At 40.2% G+C, this 24,044-nt stretch overlaps 1 protein-coding gene across 11 annotated transcripts in view; it reads left to right on the forward strand.

Moving 5' to 3' along the window:
* Positions 1-24,044, forward strand: part of LOC132850387 (plakophilin-4-like) — a 108,920-nt gene that overhangs the window by 27,378 nt on the left and 57,498 nt on the right. For 9 of the 11 annotated variants that reach the window (XM_060876939.1, XM_060876932.1, XM_060876931.1 and 6 more), the window contains exon 2: positions 2,716-2,849. In XM_060876939.1, the coding sequence (XP_060732922.1) occupies positions 2,721-2,849 (129 nt within the window). In that variant the 5' untranslated portion in view covers positions 2,716-2,720. Of the gene's footprint in view, positions 1-2,715; positions 2,850-3,796; positions 4,176-10,015; positions 10,119-24,044 lie in introns of those variants that run through there. The other 2 variants (XM_060876941.1, XM_060876943.1) reach the window with 2 other exon arrangements.

The following is a 24,044-nucleotide window of genomic DNA, read 5'->3' on the forward strand; positions in this document are numbered from 1 at the left end:
CAGCGAATCATCAGCTTCCACCTAACTCTATTCTCAGCATCCTCTAGTCTCACGCCAATTAACGTCATGTCCACATTTAACACATCCATATATCTCCTCTTTGGCCTTCCTCTTGACCTCTTACCTGCAGCTCCATCTCCAACATCCTTCTACCAATATAACCATCTCCCTCCTCTGTACATATCCAAACCATCTCAATCTATCCTCTCTGACCTTGTCCCCAAAACAGCCAACCTGAGCCGTCTCGCTGATGTGCTCGTTCCTAATCCTGTCCATCTCCGTCACTCCTAAAGAGAACCTCAACATCCTCATCTTTGCTTCCTCCATCTCTGCCTCACGTCTTTTCCTCACTGCTACAGTCTCTAACCCATACAGAGTTAATCTATTAATATAATAATAAAAATAATTGATCTGTATTTCTTTAATAAAAGTGTTAACAAACATGTTGCTCTTCTGCACAACCCCTTTATCATCTAGTGCTGCTATAAAAGCCCTCTCTCCCGCAGGACACAGTAAAGTAGTGGCACTTTTACAAGCAGCAGATTTGACTTATGTGGAAGTCATCGCTGTAACTAACTCGTATCTACAATAAAAAAAAAAACACTCTTTAATATGTTTGATTCTCTGCGGCTTCAAATAGCCCAGAGACACTAGATATGAAGTGAGCCTATGCAAACTGTGAGATCACACATCATTTCACTTTATGTCGTTTCTTTATTAGGGACGTGGGGGGAAAAAAAGGCAGAGTGCCATCTCAATGGTCCTGGGTTAAAATAAAACTGACAGAGGCAACCGCAATATATAGCATACATAAATGAAAGAAGAGAAAATAAACAGAGCTAGGTAACAGCAGTGCAGTGGATGGTTCATGAAGCATGCTTAGGTCCATTAGTCAAATTATATGGGCATCTCGCTCGCTTGTTCCTGCACACTGACCTTGCCATGTGATCTATGTTATATTTAGGGTAAATAGTGCTGCTTTGTGACCTCATTCAAACCTCCTGATGCCTTTTGCAGGCTTCTCAGATGATCCTGTTTCTACTATTACTACTACTTCTATTAGTAATACTATTTTTATTACAACTACTACTACTACTACTACTACTACTGCATAATGCTTGTTACAAATGTTACAGAAAACAGTGAAAACCTCCAAATCAAACCTCCATTCAAGACTTGCCCTTGTTGGAAAACACAATTTATTTATTATTTAGTCGCTTTAGATTATGTGGAGCATAACCATAAGTCTGTGTGAATGAGTTGGTGCTCTATTATATTTATTGAAATAAATGATCACCCAGTCCTAAGAGATAGATAATAAAATGTTGTAGCCTACTAGTTAAGGTGTCGAACTTCCAATCGGGAAGGTTATAAGTTTGTGGTTAGCACGTTCACCTCATACCTCCAGGGTCGGGGTTCGATTCCCGCCTCCACCTTGTGTGTGTGGAGTTTGCATGTTCTCCCCGTGCCTCGGGGGTTTCCTCCAGGTACTCCAGTTTCCTCCCCCGGTCCAAAGACATGCATGGTAGGTTGATTGGCATGTCTGGAAAATTGTCCCCAGTGTGTGAGTGAATGAGAGTGTGTGTGTGTGCCCTGCGATGGGTTGGCACTCCATCCAGGGTGTATCCTGCCTTAATGCCCAATGACGCCTGAGATAGGCACAGACTCCCCGTGACCGAAGTAGTTCGAATAAGCGGTAAAAGATGAATGAACGAATGAATTATATTGTCACACAACAGAAAAGTGCAAGCCACATCACTGGGAGGATCACAAGTTCAAGCCTCGCCAATGCCAAAGCCATCTGTAGAGAGAAATAGTCTGTGTTCTCTTTGGATGGCGTGCTGTCTCTCTTCTGTCTATCACAGTGAACTAACCAGTTGTGAGTTAATGTAGCGGGTCCACCAAGCTGCCACTGCTGGGCCCCTGATCAAGGCCCTTAACCCTCAATTGCTCAGTTGTACAAAATGAGATGAAATGTAAGTTGTTCTGGATATAAGGGCGTCTACCGAATGCCGTAAATGTGATTGATAGGAGGCGGGTCCACACCGATGTCTGTGTATGGCTTCTAACTGTAGTAGCACTGTCCTGCTCCTTTGTACGAGTGGAAGGTGATATTGCATGATCTCCACTATTCTGGTTTCTGTTGGGGTTTTGAATGGAGCTAAATGTCCTTGTGGATTGCACCAAGAAAACTTTAGTGCTGGACAAGTCAAAACAGTTTTGTTTGTTTTGTGGTATCAGCTTTCTGCTGCCATATATGCTTTTGTTTCTGCTCTCTGACCAGAGCTATCTTTACTTTTTATTTGTGTGTGTGTGTGTGTGTGTGTGTGTGTGTGTGTGTGTGTGTGTGTGTGTGTGTGTGTGTGTGTGTGTGTGTGTGTGTGTGTGTGTGTGTGTGAGAGAGAGAGAGAGAGAGAAAATTTGCATTATTGCTTGTCTGTTTGTGAGCATAAAGTTGTGTGTGTACAACCTGCCCTCAAGGTTTAAAGAGTGAATGTGTGCGTGTGTGTGTGTGTGTGCGTGTGTGTGTGTGTGCGTGTGTGCGTGTGTGCGTGTGTGCGTGTGTGCGTGTGCGTGTGTGTGTGTGCATTTTCGAGAGGTAAAAAGTTGTGTTCTTTCCAACTTTCAGTTTGAGTACCTTATTGAGTTCAGTGGAATGTGTTTTGTGCCTGTGCTTGCATCTAATTTAATGCGTGTGTCTCTGTGTGTGTGCAGGAGGAATGCCCACTCCTGAGCACAACCCCGTGTCGGAGGAGGGCCTTCTGCTGCCAATCAAAGATCAATTTGCCAATCATAACATGGAGTCTGAGAGCACTGCCAACAATATCCTGGCTTCTGTTAAAGAACAAGTAAGAACATATCCTTTCTCTCTCTCTCTCTCTCTCTCTCTCTCTCTCTCTCTCACACACACACATTTTTTATGTTCACACAGTCTCTGAGCTTCCTGTAGCCGTCTCATTTTGCACGTCTGCTTTGCACCTTTTTGACGTTTATATCATTTTGAAATGATTTTCTTCCATATTTGCACTGCAGATTGTGGAGATCAGTGAGTTATAGCAGTGACTTTATTTCTATACTTTCTGTACTGGTTTTATAGGCATCAGAGGTACAAGTTTAATTGGCTTTAAGTCTCACTCGAATTGATCAGGTTTAAAATGATGGCATGTTTAGGACGTAGTAACAGTTCCAAACTACATCTAAAGCTGTAAAACTACAGTCATTAGTATGAATGCTAAATGTTTACAAAATACATTTCAACACAAAAGCTTTCAGTGATACGACACTTCATTTACACAAACTGCACACAGATCATAAAAGGCTTTAAATGTCAATAAGGCTTGTTTGTGTTCTTTTTGTATAGTTCTATTTTTATCGTGTTGCGGTTGGAGATGTCCCGGTCGTTGTGTATGTAGAGTATTCCTTAGAGTTAAATATAGAGTTATTCTGCAGAAAGTGTTTAGCTAGAGGACTCTCTGTTAGCAGGACTTTGTGTTTTTTGCTGGAGTTGTAACACAAATGAACGTGGAGCTCCTGTACTGAGCCGCGCCCTGCTCATAAACCCCGAGCGGCTGCTGTTGGTTTTGGCTGGAGGTGACGGGGAAAGGAAGAGAGAGTGGCAGCGGCGTTTTGTGTGGAGGAAACTGTGACTAATGCTGCCTGCCGTTTTCAATCCAAGTCCCGTCTTATTTACTCAGAGACAGCGAGCAAGGGAGAGGCGTGAGCGTTCTCGCACTTTCCCCCCACTTTTTTTTTAGGACCTTTCCTTCCTCAGTGGCCAAATTTCCTGTTGTTGACTTAAAGCAGTGCTTCATCAGCAACCACCTGGACATGTCACTTCCTCTTTCCTCAAGGAACAGCATTCCTTTCTGTACACAGAAAGAGAGGAGCAGTGAAGAACAGGGACATTGGGTGGCATGGCTCTGCGGGAATTCTGCCTTTCACTCGAGCTTTTTCAGACTGTAAACTAATCCCTCTCGGAGAGGGCTGAAGTGACACCGAGAGAAGGGGGTAGGGGAGTGGTCTGACCACGTCTCCGTGCAAGAAGAGGGAACTTTGTGTTTGTCTGCTTCCGTGCGGTGTTTTGAGCACTTCAGACGTTTTTCCTGCAAACATTCGAAGGAATCCTTCAGCTGTAAGCATGCCGGTGCTCGCAACTAGAAATGAGTACAGCCAGAGTGAGTCTGTGTTTAATTTAACCTTTTTATTGCTTTCCATTGCATTCATTCCTTCCTATGCTCTCTCTCTCTCTCTCTCTCTCTCTCTCTCTCTCTCTCTCTCTCTCTCCCTCTCTCTCTGTCTCTCCTCTTTTTCCCTCTCTCTCTCCTCTCTTTCCCTTTCTCTCCCTCTCTCTCTCTCTCTCTCTCTCTCTCTCTCTCTCTCTCTCTCTCTCTCTCCTCTTTTTCCCTCTCCCTCTCTCTCTCTCTCTCTCTCTCTCTCTCTCTCTCTCTCTCTCTCTCTCTCTCTCTCTCTCTCTCTCTCTCTCTCTCTCTCTCTCTCACTCTCTCTGTGTGTTGCCTCAATGCCCAAACATGGAGTAGTTTCTTTGGATTTCTTATTGTGCTTGTGTGTGTGTGTGTGTGTGTGTGTGTGTAGCTGATCACACAAGTGTTTTGTGCTGTGTATTTGGACCTCTGGTCCTCCTCGTGTGCTGCTTGTCCACCGTTTGACAGGAGACTCTCGTGTGCTTTAAGCTGAACAGACGTTATGCGGTTAATCCTTCTGCTTTGTTCCTGTCACTTTGGCTTTTCATCTTCCCCGCCTGTGGTGCACTTTATACATTTTTTTTTTTTCTCTCTCCCAGTAAATCATGAACTGCTGTTTTTGTCATGATAATTAGTGTATTTAATAGAAATGTGCAGATTTATTTTGTACATTAACTAAGCTTGTGTCAGGGTTTGCATGAGCGGTCTAGAGGAAGCGGGAAGCGGCAAAATGAAATTTGTGTATGTTCAGCAGTAATAAATTACGCTGTTTTTCTTTGCTACATTAGTAACATTACCCAGGCTGGATTTTTCTCCTCTCTAAAAGAAATGTTGTTCTGCTTCAGGGTATATACACTACAGTCCAGTTATGAAACATCCTGAGTAATGTAAGACTCCAGTGTTAGAGTCAGATACATATTTACTCTCTACTTCATCATCACCTGTTGCTTTATCCAGATGTCTTTCAAGAGATAGAGTTTGAATCTGCGTTCGTAACAGATGTTATGTTTGGCTATTAAAACTTTCTTCCTGAATGGAATGAGCTTTAGACAGTAGTGAATATCAGTTTCCTTATTTCTGACACACTGACACACTACCACAAACCTTTTGAAGAGCAGTGACTTAATCAGATAGTGGAGTTTATTTCTGTATCGTATAAAAGCATACGTTATAATAGATTCTTAGAGCAAATTACTTCTGTCTTACAGAACAGATGTTAGGATTTTTTTGTTGTTTTACCGATTAAACTGACAGCTGAGCAGTTTGGGAGACTTTGACATCTAGAGCAGCATCATGCCTTCGTAAAAGAGTTCAGGACACACACACACACAGACACACACATATAGACACACATACATACACACACAGACACACACACATACACAGACACACACACAGACACACACACAACAAATAAAATTGAATCGCTCTGGGTTGATCATGAAAGTTCCATCTCTCCCATCCAGAGCACAGACGTTTTAGCTCTCACCCGTGAACATCTATGACATCGGCGGGATTTGAACTCCTGATCTTCGGACCATATAATGGGCCTAATTGGTGATGCAGCAACTTTAGGTTCTTATTTTTTTGTGGCTGCATAAAATTCGAAATCATGTAGAACATTTACCTGACTTTGCTTTTTATATTATGCAAATAATGTATTTTACATAATAAAAGGCCTTTCAGAAGTGACTGTAGTTCAAGCGCCGTGTTCTACTCTCTTGACTATTAATTATCATCGTTTAATACATTTAGTTAAAAAGTCTGCATTTTTTTTTAGTTTAAAAAGGCCCAGTGTCTATGTCCAGGTGTCTGTATTTAATGTCGGTGTAACCTCGGAGACACAGAGTGGGAAATGTGTCTTATTGTGTAAAGCTGTTCATATGCGTTTCTGTGAAATGTTCCTTTTAACGGAGGCTGTAATGTAAGAGCACTTGAGGGCACATAAAATACCGAGTGCTGTCTACTGAATACAGGAGTGCTTGTTCCATTGCACCGACGCTGTGATGGCCTCCCACCACGCATTCACTCCCATGATGTGTAAACACTCTCACTGTGGCAACAGCCGTGGCACAGGATGTGCCACTCTGACTTGGAGCCATGCCGGACTGCAGGATTACACACTAGAGAGGAGCAGTGAAGATTTATGTGTAATAAACAGGTAACGTAGCCAACACAAAGGTTACCCTAATAATAAAAATACTGGATTAAACATTGACTGTTCCAGAAATTTGCTTATTTGTTTTTTTTTGTTTTTTGTTTTTTGTTTTTTTATTTCAAATAAGCAGAAAATTTTAGTTTGTTGGTTTCTTACAAATTGTCCTAATGGGGTCTTCTTTTTCCTGCAAACTCCCTTGTCCTGCAAAATCAAGTCATAACCTTTGTCTTTGTCTGTAATAGTCGTTTGATTCTACTTCAGCTACACCTGAATTCCCAACAACAGAGGCATAATTTAATGTATTTCTGATTCTCTGTGCCTCATTGTACATACCCCAAACTTTATACCATGAGAAACGAGCGTGTGAGCTTGTGTGTGTCCCGTGATGTTCCTCAGTCCAAACTGAATAGCAGATTCCTTTAATGGGTCTACGCATTAGTTATTTTTAGTTCCCCCGCTTAAAGGGAAAAAAAAAAAAGAGAGCAAGAAACTGGCTGCTGTGCTTTGTGAGATGCTTTAATGCATGATTACCTCAGCTGTAGTCGTAGCTAAGGAGTACAAAGAACCCAATGTACAACATCACTCAGCTGCTTATCCACCGCATCCTTTTTTTAATTCAGAGACCGTGCTAGATCCACGCCTTATGGGCAAATCGGATCATACTGAGGTTATTTGATGGCACTATATCAACGCAGCTGCTTCCATATCACATGTTGCTTAGATCATTTAATTTTAACTAAATAATCACAGACCTGCGTGTGAACCTACTGTGGATTTTCTGAGCTGTACATGAATATGTGATTAATGAAGCAGCATGTAAACAATGCCTTTAAGGTACCCATTACTATACAGAAATACAATACGGTATGATGTCATAGACCACAGGCTGGTTTACACTTGACTCATGACCTTAAGTGGATGTACAGAAGCAGCAGAAAAACTGAAGCAGCGTCATACAGAAACTCGCCTGTATATCTTACGTATACTGTACCCAGATAGGGTTAAGCAGCCATGTTGGTTTGGCACCTCCTAGACCTGTTGCATTATTTCTGAGGACGTGCACAAGCGACACTCCACATGACAACAGGATATGAGCAGTATCCATCTCGCACTGACATACCTGAAAGCAAGTATCCCTGAGTCTTAATAAGTTCAGAGGCCAATACTCTGTCATTGGGACTAACATGTAGCAGCATCAAGCTTCCTTCTATGGGAACAACAAGTACAGACACCACACCGCCTGCAGTGAGACTAACAAGCTCAAAGGAACTCCTTAATAGATAGAAAAGTAAACAAAGCTTTGGCAAGTGTTTTTTTTTTTTTTTTTTTTTTTTAAAATCACAACATGCAGGAAGTGGACCGGATTTGTATAAATAACCCTATTATATAACGACTAATGTTTATTTTATACCATTTCGTATATTGCATATTTTCTCTGTTTGTTCGTTAGGCCAGATCTCCAGAACACACAGCATTTCTGCAGGGTTGCAGCTTCGTCCTCAGTTTGTTCAGTTTAGCGGCTATAAACACATTCTACCAGCAGCCAACAAACAACAAGTCTTAATCATTTTCTCAATCAAACCTCTCTAGAGTTTTCTCTGAAGCAGACAAATACCAGCTTGTGGTCTCGGGCCTGTTGTTTTGGTCCGCACCCTAGTGGGATTGTTCTCACCTACACAAAAGCAGCACACAGAGAGGACAAACACTGCAGGCTTCTATTCAAACCGACTAAATGCTACATTTGCGAGTGTATTCTAGTGATAAAACCGAAAGCGTGTGGAATTAATTTAGTCACGATTTCCATATTTTCTGTATTGATTTTTACTTTTCGAATCGTTACAGCCGCAGACCTCCAGGGCATCACACCAAAATGAAGTGTTTAATTGTCTAGTCCTGTGTAGCTGGTAAATCCAAAATGGTGAACTTTGAGCTCTTTAAGCCTGTTTCTCCTTAAGCACATGTCATTTGCCTTTTTGGGGCACACAGACAGACTCCTGTCTTTTGGAAGATGTTTGGTGGGTCAGAGGTGAGGTTATAGGTTAATGTGCTTATCTGTGTTAGACAGGGTTCTATAGAGAAAAGCCTAGACATGTCTCTTTAGATTCTCTCTCCGAAGTAATCCGAGCAGTTGCTACAGTACTATTAGGTGTGTACGCTCTCGTATCTTGGGTCATTCAGTCTGAATGAATGACAGGCTTTACACGTTTGTTTGTTAAACGAACGCTTTTGTTAAAGGAATTTTTTTTTATTATTATTACCACAGACAAAATGTTCAGCACATTTGTCTAGACTCAGTGAAAACGTTTTCTGTTCTGTTATTGGAAAGTAATTAAAGATGTAGCGGTGTGATGCAATTCAACACAATGTACTGTAGAGTTAACTTTAGAACCCTTAAGTTGATTCTTTTCCAAAATCAGCATTTCCTGAAGTATTAGATTCCTCTTTTACTATAAGCAATTCCGAGACAATTGCAGATTTTAGATTTATTAATAAGCGACATACTTTCAAAATATAGGACATGTGCAAGACTAATTACTTCCAGATATACTTACTGTAGGTACTGTAGGTAGGTGGGTATGTAGGTAGGTAGGTAGGTAGGTAGGTAGGTAGACAGAAGGATTTTATTGATCCCAGAGGACATTAAAGCATCCAGTAACAACATAAAGATAAATAAGATTTCACAAGTAACGCACACACCCTTTCACCCAAACATGTGCAAATGAGAGATGTTGTACAGTCTAATGTCCAGAGGGACAAAGGAGTTCCTCAGTTTTGTAGGTGAGCAAGCTGGAGACAGCAGTCTGCCACTGAACACACTCCTTTGAAAGGTGAATATTCTGTGCAGAGGGTGATGGGTGTTGTCCAAGATGGAGAGCAGTCTGTCATGGGTTCTTCTCTCTGTTACTGTCACCAATGAGTCCAGCTCTGTTCCAACTACATCGAAGCCACCTGAAGTTAACAAGAAGAATTATTATGTCACAGAGAAGCAGAAAGTACAAAGTCCTTCATCCACTCATGTCGTATCCCTACAGAAAGCCTCACAACTCAATAATTAAAGGTTTCTCTTTGCTTTATTTTATAAAAATGTCTCTGTGACTCTGTCGAAATGACAGTGTAATTTAAACAAGTGCATTAAACCTTTACCTTTGCTGTCATAAATACCATCAGATCTGCTGTTATAGGGAATTAATTAACATTTACTGATCACCAGTCAGACAAAACAATTCAGCTTTGTGGTATAAATAATCGTAACTTTCCAACACAGGAACAAACCAACGAAAAGCCGTTCCAAAGACTCTTTTGTGTCCACACACGCTTGTGAGTCATATAACTGCATAGTCTTACTCCTGAAAAAGAAGTCACCCCTCTAAAAAAGATGAGTTTTACAGAAGAAGAGCTTTGCAGACAAAGCTTTTTTTTTTTTTTTTGGAGCAAAAATTGGATAAAAGCTTTCTACAAAAATGTAGCTTGCCTGAGCATTGACAGAATTCAACAATCGTCCTTCCGTCCTATAACTTTCATTGTAAGTAAGTTTTGAGTAAACAGATTTTCTTTTTTTTCCCCCTCAGCAAAGGAAAGCATATTGAAATCGGAGTCTAGAGATAGAGATCAGGTTGAAAGGCACTTGAGCTTATTCATGTGAACGAGCGCCCCAGTGGGTTCAGTCCGGTCTGAAGTCCAGAACAAGCCTGGATTTCTGTTTGCTCTGGATCCACATTGTTCACAAGCTGACTAACCCGAGGTGGAGCACAGCGAAGGTATTGAAGCGCTCGTCTTTCCTCACTGCTATACACAACAGCTCCACTCGATTTTCCTTACTTTTCTCCCGCCTCCTTTCACTTCTCTTCTGCTTCTCTCTACTTTACTTATAAAGACAGCACTTTTAACCCGAACGCGCTCTAGTCTCAGAGTTATGTGCTTTGTGTTTCTTGTTCCACCTCTGGGGAATTTTCCCAGCAGGAGATCATTGCACTTGGAATGTTTGCAGAACTGTGTTTCTTTTCCTAGTGTGTGCGTGTGTGTGTACTCAGTGTGTGTGTGTGTGTATACTCAGTGTGTTCTGTACAGCATGGCATTCCAGAGACTTGATTCTTTCCTGCAGCTGGTATCTAAGGAAGAGACCTTGGCGATCAGGGCAAAAAAAAAATTTTTTTGCACAACTCTCTTTCTATTTCTATTTATCAGTCACTTCCATTCCAGTCGGTTGTTTTTGTTTGCTTGAGAGCGACACACACTTTTTTCAGGATGGATACAATCAGAGATTTTTTCTACTGGCTACTGGCTCCTGTTCGATTCCTGTCCTTTGAGTGACCCAAATATATAAGCATTTGCCAGTTTACTCTATCATCAGCACATCATGTGGCTGAGCTCTAATGATGATACCGAAGTCCCTGGCCGGCAGTTTACTAGAGCATAATTGGCCACTCTCTCTGTGTGTCATTGCCTCTCAGAGGAATACAAGGTAAACACCGAGTTTAGTATGAGGCACAGCAGTAGTTCAGAAAGCCTGTTTCTGTAGGACGTGTACATCTTCACGTTCCCAGAATGGGATTGGCTACAAGTGAGAAAGTTTGAATCCCAGGTCCACCAAGATGCAACCTCTGGGCCCTTGAGCTCAGATGTATTAAAAAAGTAAGTTGCTCTGAGTAAAGGTGTCTGGCAAATATCAGAAAGGGAAAGTTATAGAGGTCAGTGAAGAAAAAGCATAGTGATGTAACTAATTATGACTGAGCTCAAATTATGCAGCTTTCCACTTGGCTGTTATCTTCACCATGCTCTCTGAACCTTTCCAGCTCAGCCTGGTTCACGAACCATCACAGGAAACACCTATATGTACAGAGGAAGAAAAGGGCAGGTGTTTTTTTTACAGTGCAGACATCATCATCATCATCATCATCATCATCATCATCAGGCTCTGCTGTCTCAGTGGCAGTGATCTGAACGACAGACAGAAGGAATTATTTTACAATACAAGCCTGGATAGATACAACTAGAAAAGAAAATAACACATTTTTGAATTTGGAGATGCCACGCATGTTATTCTAGAGTCTGTCCTTTAATTCTGAGCTGCAGGTTGACGTGGTGGATTTCCAAAGCTAGAAACATCTAGCAGAAGGCGTATGCAAATGGTTAATGTTAGAGCTCCATATCTCTAGACTTCAGTCTGACTAGTGATCATCTTACACCACAATCATGGTACAGCAATTCCACCTGCCTCTGATAAAATGGTGAAAATATCTGTACTCCTAAAAACTTGGATCTGTCTGTTTATTTTAACAGAGTGCCACTCGTGATATTCCATCTCTATGCCTTCTTACCTTGCATTCAAATCTATCTAACACTAGGCTTTGTGGAGTTTGCGGTTTCAGCAGCGTTTGGTACTCACACCGATGAAAAAATGCAATGTAAAAGTCCAGTTTCATCTTGTGGATTGGCACAAATTGTTTTTTTCCCTGTGGTAAGTAATAAATTGGTTTCTTTAATTTGCCCCTTTGGCATGAATGCATGTGTGTTCTAAATAAAATGCAGTTTAGAGCAAAGATGACTGGCTTACAGATATAAAATAAGTCAAAAACATACTCATGGTGATATCTGACATTTCAAACATCCCTGTGAAGAATTATTTGGTTACTGGCTGACTGTGTTAATCATTAAATATACGTCTTCAGCATTAGCCATACTCTTTACTTCATTAACCATAATCAGCTGTGATAATTGTGAGTGAAGCAAAAATAGTCCCATTTGCTAATAATAGAAATATTTTGTGGTGCATTAAAACACATTTTTGTGTTTTTAATTGTCTGCGTACAGCAACATGTATGTTTCAAACATTTATACATGTGCAGTAATGTAGGTTGGTGCTACAATGTGGAAGACATTTCTGTGCAACGATTGTGATAAATAGTCACAATGGTTATGTCTCAATTATCATTTCAGACATCACCGTGCTATACTCCCACATGCTGTAAACCCTGAGGTCTGTCATGGCAGGTGTATCAGCTATGAATCAGCAGGGTGTTATTAGCTACCTGCCCATTTTCCCACCTCATTCTCTCCAGTAATAGCAGCTCTGGGCTTTGTGCGTGTTCCCTGCTGGAGGAGAGAAATAGGAGCTTCTCACACCGTGGCTAACACTTCCCAAAGAACCCTGCTATCGATCACCGCATGTGTTCTTGTGCTCGTGTCGAATTGTAGCGTGGCTGTGATTGCACCGCCTATAGGCACGAGGGGCTTTCTTTAGGAGAGACACAGATTGATTTTGTGATGCTTTCTCTCAGCAGGTGACTTCATCATCGCCGTCGCCGTTGTCTGATAATAGGCCTGTTGTGTGTGATGAGGATAGCTGCAGAGAGGGGGAAAGGCAGGGAAAGGATGTGAGTCAGGTGGATGTTTCAGACGGAGCGGAAGACGACTACGAAGACAGGTAGAAGAGGAAGAAAGAACATGCGTAACAAACCGAAAAAAGGACAGACTTGTCTTGTATAGAACTGCGATGAAACAAACTTTCCTTTTTTTCCTTCGTCTTGTTTTCATCTCTTCCTCTCACACACACTTTCTTTGAGCGAGCCGACAGTTGACAGACTCTTTATTAATGACATTTTAATGATCCAGCAGAAGCGCAGCTCTCCAGAGAGAATTGTCTCCGGGCCGTCTGATCCAATCTCATCACCTCCTTCTCCTGATGCAGCGTCTTGTTTGCTGTGTCACTTCTCCGTGTGTGTAGGAGCTGCTCCTGCTGCCAACCATGACTGCTGCACATTTCCATTAGAGCTGAGGATCAGTTCCTGTCATACGTCATGTCACGATTTGAACGAGATACTGCACTAAGTGTCAAGAATAAACAAACCGCTGAAAAGCGTTGAATACTATTAAATTTTACTGCTACTAACGGGTACTAACGAGCCTTTTTTAACAAGGAACGAGAAACATCAGCTGCTTGATCTGATCAGATCACGATGCCATCAAAATATGTACAATATTCTTAATCAAGGCCGGGAAATGTGACTCCATATTATTGATATTGTGATAAATGATCTCACAACAACACTCTTATTAAGTGACGCAGGTATTTACAATTTACAAACTGGTTTGATCTTAAATCGTACCAATAAAAGTAATATTATATTAATATTAAATAAATGTCTTTTTATTTTTAAAATTTATTTAAAATGTTTATATTTTTATTTTTACATATTCAATGCTTATTTTCAGATAAAATAATCAACCTTTGTAGACACTGTAGGAATAAAACTTTAGATTATATATATATATATATATATATATATATATATATATATATATATATATATATATATATATATATATAATATATATATATGCAGAATATTAGGATCAAATTAAATTAAAAATTAAATATCTTTAGTTTACAATTTAAAGCAAGATTTGTTGTGTGGAAAAGAAAGGTTTTTAGAATTTATTGAAAATTAGAAATTTTAGAAATTATTGAAATTTAGACTTTGTTGGCATTTTTTTATCCTTTTCCATATAAAATAATTTCTTTTTGTAGACTTCAACGCTTTTATTTTTTTCTTTTCTTTTTTCTTTTTAAATAAAAATACACCACTAATGCTTGCTTAACCATCTTGTATACTGAAACGTATCATACACATGATGGAGTAGGGTTCATACGAATCACAGAACCCTACTCCATCACATACTCCTAGTTTAAAACAAGTTTTGTTCTTTTTGTTCGTTTTGTTCTGATGTCGCAATTTTGGTATTTTCAAAAAGGCAAAGACTAAAAAAAGTCTTTCTGTCACAGTCTGTATTGATTACAGTTCAGTGTTTTATATCACTTTGGGTTTCTTGTGCAAGATTTTGTATGATAAGGAGATTAAACAAGACGTTTACTGTTTTTAGCCCCTGGGCATTCTTTACTCTGTTATTGATTGACCAGGAGCTTTGTAACATTCTCTACAGGGTTTGTGTGTGTGTGTGTGTGTGTGTGTGTGTTTATCATCAATTTGAGTGGAGTTTGCAGTGAGATTTGAGTGATAGAGACAACACAAGGGCTGTCAGACAGGTTCAGGGCTTTACTGAGAGGAATTTCACTCTAGACACCGGCTGGTCCTTCACATTCCTTGCCAAAAACCTGAAAGCTCTCTCTCTCTCTCTCACACACACACACGTCTTTTATTGGCACAGGGGAAATTGGATGCCACACACTTTATGTGTGCTGGAGATATGGTGGGAGCTAAGAAACAAGAGGAGTAAACAGAGATTGCATGTACGAGTAAGTCCACCAATAGGAAGTTGTGTGTGTGTCTGTGTGTGTATACGCATGTGTGTGCATTTGTGTGCTCATGCACATGTGTGAGTGCGTGTGTGTGTGTAAAGAAGGCAGAGTCTCATCTTTTCTTTTATCTTTATTTCTATAATGGCTGTAAATCTGTGTTATTTTTGTACTTTTGTCCTCTGAACCCCGCTTTCATTTATCCACTGCTTGTTTTTAGATCAATATGCTGCCTTTTGTGTCAGTTAAATTATAAGCGTTCATCTATCCTTCGCATTCTCTCTCTCGATGGATGAGGAGTGTAGGGAAACTGCAGGGACACCTCAGATGGTCTCTGGGTGAAACCTCATGTCCTGTGTAAACAGTGTGTGTAGACTAGACAGAACAGGAAATACACACTACAAGTCACTCTTAATGCAATTAAAAGGCAAACCGAATGCATGTGATATGCCAGAAAAAAGTGCAAGAGAAACTGTACAAGACACTACAGAGGAGGTCTGTTACGTTAAGTGGAATAAGACACTATTGTTGACTGAAAACATTTCACATGTTTTATATTTAAGTGTTTGAAGGATCCACATTGTTCGAGGATGTTTAGAGTCTTCTGCTCTGTTTTTAGCTGGAACAGTGTGAGCCGTGTCAGTGTGGTGCTTCACATATTCCCCATGCCATTAATGTTAGCTGCTTGAATAAGCGTCACATTGGCTTTTGGGGTTTGTTTTATTTGTTTGTTTTCGTCTCTTTGTGGGGAAAAAAAAAAAAGTCTAAAAGTATAACTCCAGCATTGAGGGATGTTTAGATGGGAAAGTTCAAGCAGCCTGCTCTCATTACTTTGACCAAATGAACAAAAACATCCTTGGAGCATTACAATTTGTGATAAAATGATAATCCTACCGTCGTCTTTGCTGATGAAGGAAACATTTTCCTTTCCAAAGCTGACACTTTACAAAGCATCATTTTCTATTGGAGCTACTTGTAATGTATTTAAAGTTAAAATGAGACTGTTTTTCCACTTGAAGACTGAGCACAATTAGGCATTAAGTGGATAGATTGTGTATGAAACGCAATCAAACAAATGCAAGGTGAAAAAAAAAGTACAACTACAATACACAAAACGTATAACTTTGCATTTAGTGACCTGCAGAAAAACGTGCCAGAGTGAAAGGCGGAAGCTTCACCGCGTTCATCGCTGTCATGCTTTTCAACCGGTAACATTTTGAGCGTGTCACAAATGTAAAGCGGTACAGTTTGCGTGTTGTGTTTCTCACCATCGCTTTTCTATTTTAAACAGTTAAAGGCAACGCCAGGACAGTGGCTTGCTTTTAAAGGTGGATCACGTTCACTTCTGACTAAAGAAAAGGGAATATTTTACTTTTCAGTCTGGTATGTTTTCTGCATGGTACTAATAAAAAAAAAAAAAAAACATTAACTTTGTACATTGTGTACAAATTGCATTTTTTATTTATTTTATTTATTTTAAACAAGTGAGATTGTATGGGTTTTGGTGTAGAGTCTTATCTGGGGTTGGGTCACATTCAGAGTTTAAGTAAGCATCGCTTCAGACTGAATGGATTAATTGATTGATTGATTGATCGATTGATTGATTGATTGATTGATCGATCGATCCCGTAGGAAATGTATGTAAAGATTAGTTTAGTTGGTATAGTAAGCTTTTTTCTTAAACTTAGTGAGTGTTTAAAACGTTCAGTTTCAAAAAGGCTAATTAATGTGCTTTATATGTGTGCAGGACAAATAAATCAGGTGCAGATGGAGCCCTAACAATCATTACTGCCTGAAGGTTTACCTTTACGTTCGTTTTATATCTGACCTGCTACATTTAATAGAGCAGTTCCTGGCACACAGCAAGCTTTTGTAGGACGGATAAAGGATTGAATCGATTGTGTACGTTGGCTATGAGTCTGGTATGAAACACCAAAAGTTTGCCTTTCTTCAGTTTCATGGGTTTTATAGGCATTAAGTGCCTTTCTTGCCATAATACCAAAGCAAGTATGGTTTAATTTGCAGTGCTTGAAATAAAAAATATAGATCATAATAATCTTGTGTAAAATTGTAATTAGCAGAGAAAAAAATATTCTGGAGTGGAATGTATGGAATGTATTTGATGGCCTTAGCTGTGTTCCTCTGTATGTTATTTATGTCTCTCTCTCTCTCTCTCTCTCTCTCTCTCAGTCTATCTCTTACTGTGAGGGATCTGATTACAGAGAAACAGAGAGACTGTCATTTCTCAGACAAGCCTCATTACCACTTAATGAGCAAATATATTTACATTCGATTCCCTTTAAAACCATCTGCTTGCATACATAAATTATCCCTGGAAGCCTTTTAAAGATAACCTTTTAAGATCCTCATGAAGCCCCTCTTACACTCACTTCCTCTCTTCCTCCTCTCCTGTTTTTCCTCCTTTAGTTTCATTTTAATTTCATTAAACTTGGATTGCATTAGCTAATTAAAGAGAAACTGGGCTTCTGTCCACATGTCTAGCACTGGTTCATTCACTAGCTGTGCTGAGAGAGCGCTGAGGCATGTGGAATGACGATATACTGTCTCTTCAGGCCTTTTCGCTGACTCATAGATGACAACGCTTTTTTTTTTCTTGATCAGTTGGAATGCTGATCACGAGAGACACTCTTTAGTCTCTGATGAGATTTTTTAAGCTTTGTGCCTGGTCTGAGTTTCCTTCTTCACATCAGGGTTTTTTTCACAGCTCTCTCATTGCATCGCTCTTGCAGTCCATGCTTTACCCATACTCTCTCTCTTTCTCTGTCTCTCTCTTTCTCTGCCTCTCTCTCTTTCTCTGCCTCTCTCTCTTTCTCTGTCTCTCTCTCTTTCTCTGTCTCTCTCTTTCTCTGCCTCTCTCTCTTTCTCTGTCTCTCTCTTTCTCTGCCTCTCTCTCTTTCTCTGTCTCTCTCTTTCTCTGTCTCTCTCTTTCTCTGCCTCTCTCTCTTTCTCTGTCTCTCTCTTTCTCTGCCTCTCTCTCTTTCTCTGTCTCTCTCTTTCTCTGCCTCTCTCTCTTTCTCTGTCTCTCTCTTTCTCTGCCTCTCTCTCTTTCTCTGTCTCTCTCTTTCTCTGCCTCTCTCTCTTTCTCTGTCTCTCTCTTTCTCTGTCTCTCTCTTTCTCTGCCTCTCTCTCTTTCTCTGTCTCTCTCTTTCTTTCTCTGCCTTTCTCTCTTTCTCTGTCTCTTTCTTTCTCTGCCTCTCTCTCTTTCTCTGTCTCTCTCTTTCTCTGCCTCTCTCTCTTTCTCTGTCTCTCTCTTTCTCTGCCTCTCTCTCTTTCTCTGTCTCTCTCTTTCTCTGCCTCTCTCTCTTTCTCTGTCTCTCTCTTTCTGTCTCTCTCTTTCTCTGCCTCTCTCTCTTTCTCTGCCTCTCTCTCTTTCTCTGTCTCTCTCTTTCTCTGTCTCTCTCTTTCTCTGCCTCTCTCTCTTTCTCTGTCTCTCTCTTTCTCTGCCTCTCTCTCTTTCTCTGTCTCTCTCTTTCTCTGCCTCTCTCTCTTTCTCTGCCTCTCTCTCTTTCTCTGCCTCTCTCTCTTTCTCTGCCTCTCTCTTTCTCTGCCTCTCTCTCTTTCTCTGTCTCTCTCTTTCTCTGCCTCTCTCTCTTTCTCTGTCTCTCTCTCTTTCTCTGTCTCTCTCTTTCTCTGTCTCTCTCTTTCTCTGCCTCTCTCTCTTTCTCTGCCTCTCTCTCTTTCTCTGTCTCTCTCTTTCTCTGTCTCTCTCTTTCTCTGCCTCTCTCTCTTTCTCTGCCTCTCTCTCTTTCTCTGTCTCTCTCTCTCTCTGCCTCTCTCTGTCAGATGGAAAAGGGCTGCATGAAAAGGGATCCTCTATCTGTCTGTCTGTCTGTCTGTCTGTCTGTCTGTCTGTCTGTCTGTCTGTCTATCTATATAGATATGCAAGTGAAGTCTGGCTGTTTGGTCTGGCTGTTAGTCAGACATGAACACATTAGTAACAGATGCTGAACAATGGCTTACTGATCTCAAATCCGAACGTGTTTACACTTCTGCATCTTAAGGATGCATCAATAGTCTTCCATTATTAGTATTTATTTTTGTTGTTGTTTTTGTGGTACAGTTGACAAAGATTTCAAAACCAATGCTAAAACATGGAACGTTTAATGTAACACTTTAGCTAGCTATGTGGGTTACTTTGGATTGAGTGGAGTTACAACGGGAATAAACAGGTTTTGTGGTGTTACACGTCGCATAAAAGCTGTTATTTTCCCTCACGTAGAGTTGCATGTATGTCCACTTCTTTACTGGTTTTAGTCAAGTGCTGCTAGCAGTACATGTTTAGTTTCAATATTAAGATGATTTCTCAAGTTACCTTTGTAGTAATGTGCTGTAGTTCCTCCTCATGATATTTTCATAGAGTTCAGCTTGCTTTTGTTTATCGCCATAAGATCGCTGTCATTTATGTTGTTTATTCACTAGTACCACAGAGAAGGCTTAGAGAAGGCTTAAGTCACACAGCATGACATGGTGATGTTGGTATCAAAACCATGTATCACAAGTATTTGATAAGTAGCTGATACCAGTATTATCATCAATCCACTCTTAGTCTGAACTTTAGTACAACTTCAGTGCAAAAACTTTTCTCTATTTAGAGGTGTAAATGGTGCATTTGAAGACTCCATAATGAAAATGTCACCTTCATTTCGTCATATAATTAGCATGTGTTACTGCACTTTTAGATTTTACATAAATTGTCGCTTTTAAATTACTTATGGTTATGTTTACAGTAATTAGCAGCTGATCCACAATGACTCATAGAAGAATTTAAGCATTTCTGTCAGCCTCAGTTCCTCATACTAGTTCAGTAGGCCAAGGGACTGTAGAAATCTTTACACCTAGCTTTGTTTTTTTGAGCATTTGAACAACTGAAAACAAACGTAGGAGCGGGTAAGCAGGTCATGGCAGTTCAAAACAAAGCATATTTTAATATGAAGCCTCTTCATATTACATGTATGACGTGTAATGGCTTTTGTCCAAAAGGCTGAACTGAAACAATGTTGTCTCGATAGAACCACAATTTTCGCTCAAACTGATCAACTATAACAAACAAAGTTGCTGGCTATCTATCAAGATGAATGCAGCTATAAGCAGAACCTCAGAACATAAACAGGCACACTGTGGCCGAGACTCTGTGACATGCATAAACACATTCTGGCCGTGTGAAAGCGAGCCGAGCCAAGGAGAAAATGCAACAATCGATGTCTCTTGTTTCATAATAAAACCAAGACCTACAAAGACCTATAAAACAAAGACCTACAGGTTACATTTTGTGCAAACAAGTCATTAGGGAAAGAATATGAAAACCAAAGAAACCCATAAATTTAGGGAAAGAAATCGTTCAAGTATGACAAAAGAAATGAAGGAGGACGACGGAGAACGTGTCGCTTTGTCTGTGCAGACCATAAGGCACAATTAAATGCTGCCAGGAAGTTTAACTCTTGCTTATTAAAATGAGATATTATTACATATGTTTTATTTACAGTGAAATGAAACTTTACTCTCATTGCTCATTTTAAATTAAAAAAAAAAACTTCACTTCTGCCTATTAGCCTTTAACCTGTTTGTTCGTTTTGTGCTTCGAGCCGTCTGTACACTTGACCTTTTATGGAGTTTTGTGTTCATCATGAAAATGCGAACAAGCCGTGTCATCAACCATTGGTACACTTTTACATATAGCTTTACCTCAACGAGTGATAAAAGAAGCCCATTGTCAGCATTTTGACTCTTTTGGTTGCAGCATGTTTGTTACATGTTATAAAAAGGTATCATGAATCCTTCAATAATGAGAATCAGTTTGTCTTCCATATTTTGTAATCAGTTAGTCATCACTCAACACCACACTGGAAACCCATACTGGAGCCAGACATCACAGCGAAGCTGTGATCATCAAGACCGGCTGAATAAAGATTCTGATTAGCAGAACAAGGATGTAATCAAGACAAGTGCCAAGTGCAAACTGCCGAATTATTGAAAACGTAAAGTAAACAGAAAGGTGATAAACACTACTCTGCGGTTAGAAAACATTTTATACCGGAGAGAATGTGTGCCTGTCTACGTACATCTTCTCACAGGTGTCTGAAAGACTTTAATTGAGACCATTTGGTGAAACATTTACAGCAGCTCACCATGTGTAAGTGGTGCTTATAAGCAATCTCCTGGGTTTGTTCAGGGCTGGTTGAGAGCCACACCTGCTCCTCTGATGCTTGGTTGTCATATATGGGACACTGGAGGACTGTGAGACTTTCCATGAGTTTGTTTGTTGGCAGGACTGAGACTGTTAGACATGGAACGGCATGTCTGGTCTGTATTTGTGTAGTCCGAGGACGTTTTGTGTGCATGTGTGAGGCTGGGACAGCTGTGCAGATTTCTTCCCCGGTGTTCTCTGCAGCTCTCTGAGCTAATCTTATCATGATTTCCTCTTTGTGAGCCAGAGATAGTCTGAGTGTGTGTGTGTGTGAGAGTGTGCACCAATTACCCAGACTACACTAACGTCGGATGTCAAACAAAGTGCCTTCTGATCTCGACGTTACCCTGCCGGAACGGCTATATCAATACACCAAATCGGTTTCTCGTATTTCACTCGAATCAGCGCCACAACTCGGGACCTTTAGATGCTCCTTGCTCATTCGTAGCCATCAGCAAAACAGCTGTAGCTCGTGGCATAGCAATCATGTTTGTGGCCTAATGCTGTTTATCATATCAATTCAGCGATGACAGCCATATATTCCATGCCTAATGAGAGGGTTACAGCACTTATACCACGTCTCCCACTAGTACTTCATTCCACACAAACTGCTTTATAGCCTGAGGCTTGCCAGTGGCTGAAGGAACTCAACTGAATGCCCAGTGGTCTTGCAGAAATGAATTTTAATGGCGTACCAGCGATCACATAAGTAGGTCATTACTGTTGACATCTCTAAGTGCTGTCACATAGCGATTTAGAGCCGTTTTCATTTCCTTGCATGCACCTATTTCTCCACATTTCTTCCAATCTGTTGCACTTCTTCCACACAAGCGATCAACACACAGCACGGGTCAGTCGGATGCTTTTTTTTCTTGATATCTGAATAAAATCGTAGATCTTTTATTAAGCTTATATAATACACTATTTTGGGAACATCACATTCCAGTTTTCTGGGAAGGCTTTCCACTATATGTTGGAGCATAGCTCAGCTTCAGCTACAAAGCATTAGTGAGGTCAGGCACTGATATCAGTTGTGTAGGTCTGTGGTGCAGTTCGTGTTCTCATTCACCCCATGTTCAGTGAGACTGAGATCAGGACTCACGAGAAACTCCTACTTTTATGGGTTGATGTATATGATGGGATGCGATTAATGACAAGCATTTCTTTTGAACACTGAAAGTCCTTGTTGCTCTGTTTAATGGAGAAGTCTGTTAGTTATTTAGTTCTAGAGGTGATGGCAGTGTTCTTGTAGCAGTGCTGCACGGGTGTGTAGGTGCAATGCAGCTCATGAAAACTGATAAACTGCCACGCACCTCCACCAGGGTTGAATCTGTTTCAGGTCTTTTAATGGGTGTATGTTTCATGTTTACGGGTTTCATGTTTATTGGCCGGATCTTAAACCGACCCGCTGCGATCCAACAAAGAGACGAGAGAAGGACACACAGCAGACACTTTTGTTGTGTGTCTCCTCCTCTCAGAGGTTTCCAGACTGCAAAATCTGACTACAACCATCAGCTTACTTACAAATAAACATACTTCTTCATTGGCCAAAAAAAAAAAAAATAATCTACTAGCATGCCTGTGCTTAAAACAGAGTACACACAAAAACATATCATTTGCACATGTGCACGGTGCACTAAATTACACGAACACTAGTGTGGCGACTGATTAGACTGAGACTGATTTGTCTGATTATACACCTGACATGTATGCTGTAAATCTTACTAAATGAATCCAGAATATGTTCGAGTAATAATGCGATTCAGTCCTGTTTAGAAACTCCTCTTTTACCTTTCTTACTCTTGGTTGCTGATTACAAACATCTTTTTTTTTTTGTACCATTTTTTAAACATACATTTTTGCCAGTTCACCGACTGTCTTGCTTCAGAATGGTAAATTTGTCACAGCACTCAAACCACTCAAAAAAAACTCAAAAAAAACAAAATGTAGAAAAAATTGTTCAAAAACAAAAATGTAGGAGAAATTTACAAAAACCAAAAGTAGAAAGAAAAAAGTAGACAAATTTGTACAAAAACCAAAAGTAGATGCTCCATATTCCACGGGGAACAGCACATCAGGTCAATTAAATTCAGTTCAATTTTATTTGTATAGCACTTTTAACAATGGACGTCACATAGCAGATTTACAGAACATGGGAAATATAGTACAAAATGTTTATTTTACAAAGATCAATATTATACAAAAGTTCAAGATTAATATAAGACATATTTAAATATGTTTGAATTTATTTATCACCAATGAACAAGCCTGAGGTAACTGGCAGGGAAAAACTGCAATGCTAAAACTGGCTAATTTTAACAAGTTCTAGCTAGCTACCAGTTTAGCACTGTGCATCTACATGTCTACATCACATACTCAGATGTAATCTAATTTGTTCAAAGAGCAATAGTTCCGCGTGTATCTGATACACAGTTATTTATGACGATGGACAAATGTACAACATGGCTATTAATAGTTCTATTTCAAAGCCAGATGCCTTTTTTTCCATAGCACACAGTGTGGTGTCACTTCACGTCGGCTTCAAACTTAGGAGGTAGAAGCTCCGGCTCAAAGAACGAAGACTCGATCTTCAGAATTGCAGTGACAGGGATGATAACGTAGTTCCATTGTGATTTATTGCTCTGCTATTTCACGAATCTCTTTACGTCCTAGTTTTTTGAGTGTTTCTTGCTAATTACATTAGCATGAGTGTGTATGTGCGTGAAATGGATGATATTGTGCTCGGTGGTTGTTGCAGTATGGCGGATGGTCACTGATCACTGCGCAGATGGGCAAGCTGGAGGGAGGGCACTGCTACTTCCTGTTGGCAAAAGCTGGGATGAGGAAGTGTGAGCACACACACACACACACACATGCTCATAACACAACCTGCTTCCTTTTATCAGTAATTACGCATCTACAATAGAACTGATTACTCCAGTGAAGGGTGATTACTGTGATTATAGCTAGAATAGGAGGTTGGATGGCTGCCATAGCAGTTCGTTAAACTCAGTTTCCATTCAGCCGATGAGCCGACACAGACATTTTTTCCCCAACATTAATACATTTGGCCTTGTGATTCACACCTAAACCGATATTGATGGGTAAAGGTGTGTTCAGCAGGGCTGTGCAATATCTAAAAAGAATTAATAACCACGTTCTTTTGTAAAAACACAGATTAACAAATTAAAACCGAGTACAGAGACGAACGCACAGTTAAAATAG

This window comes from Tachysurus vachellii, chromosome 8, assembly GCF_030014155.1.
Source record: "Tachysurus vachellii isolate PV-2020 chromosome 8, HZAU_Pvac_v1, whole genome shotgun sequence".
Taxonomy (NCBI): Eukaryota; Metazoa; Chordata; class Actinopteri; order Siluriformes; family Bagridae; genus Tachysurus; species Tachysurus vachellii.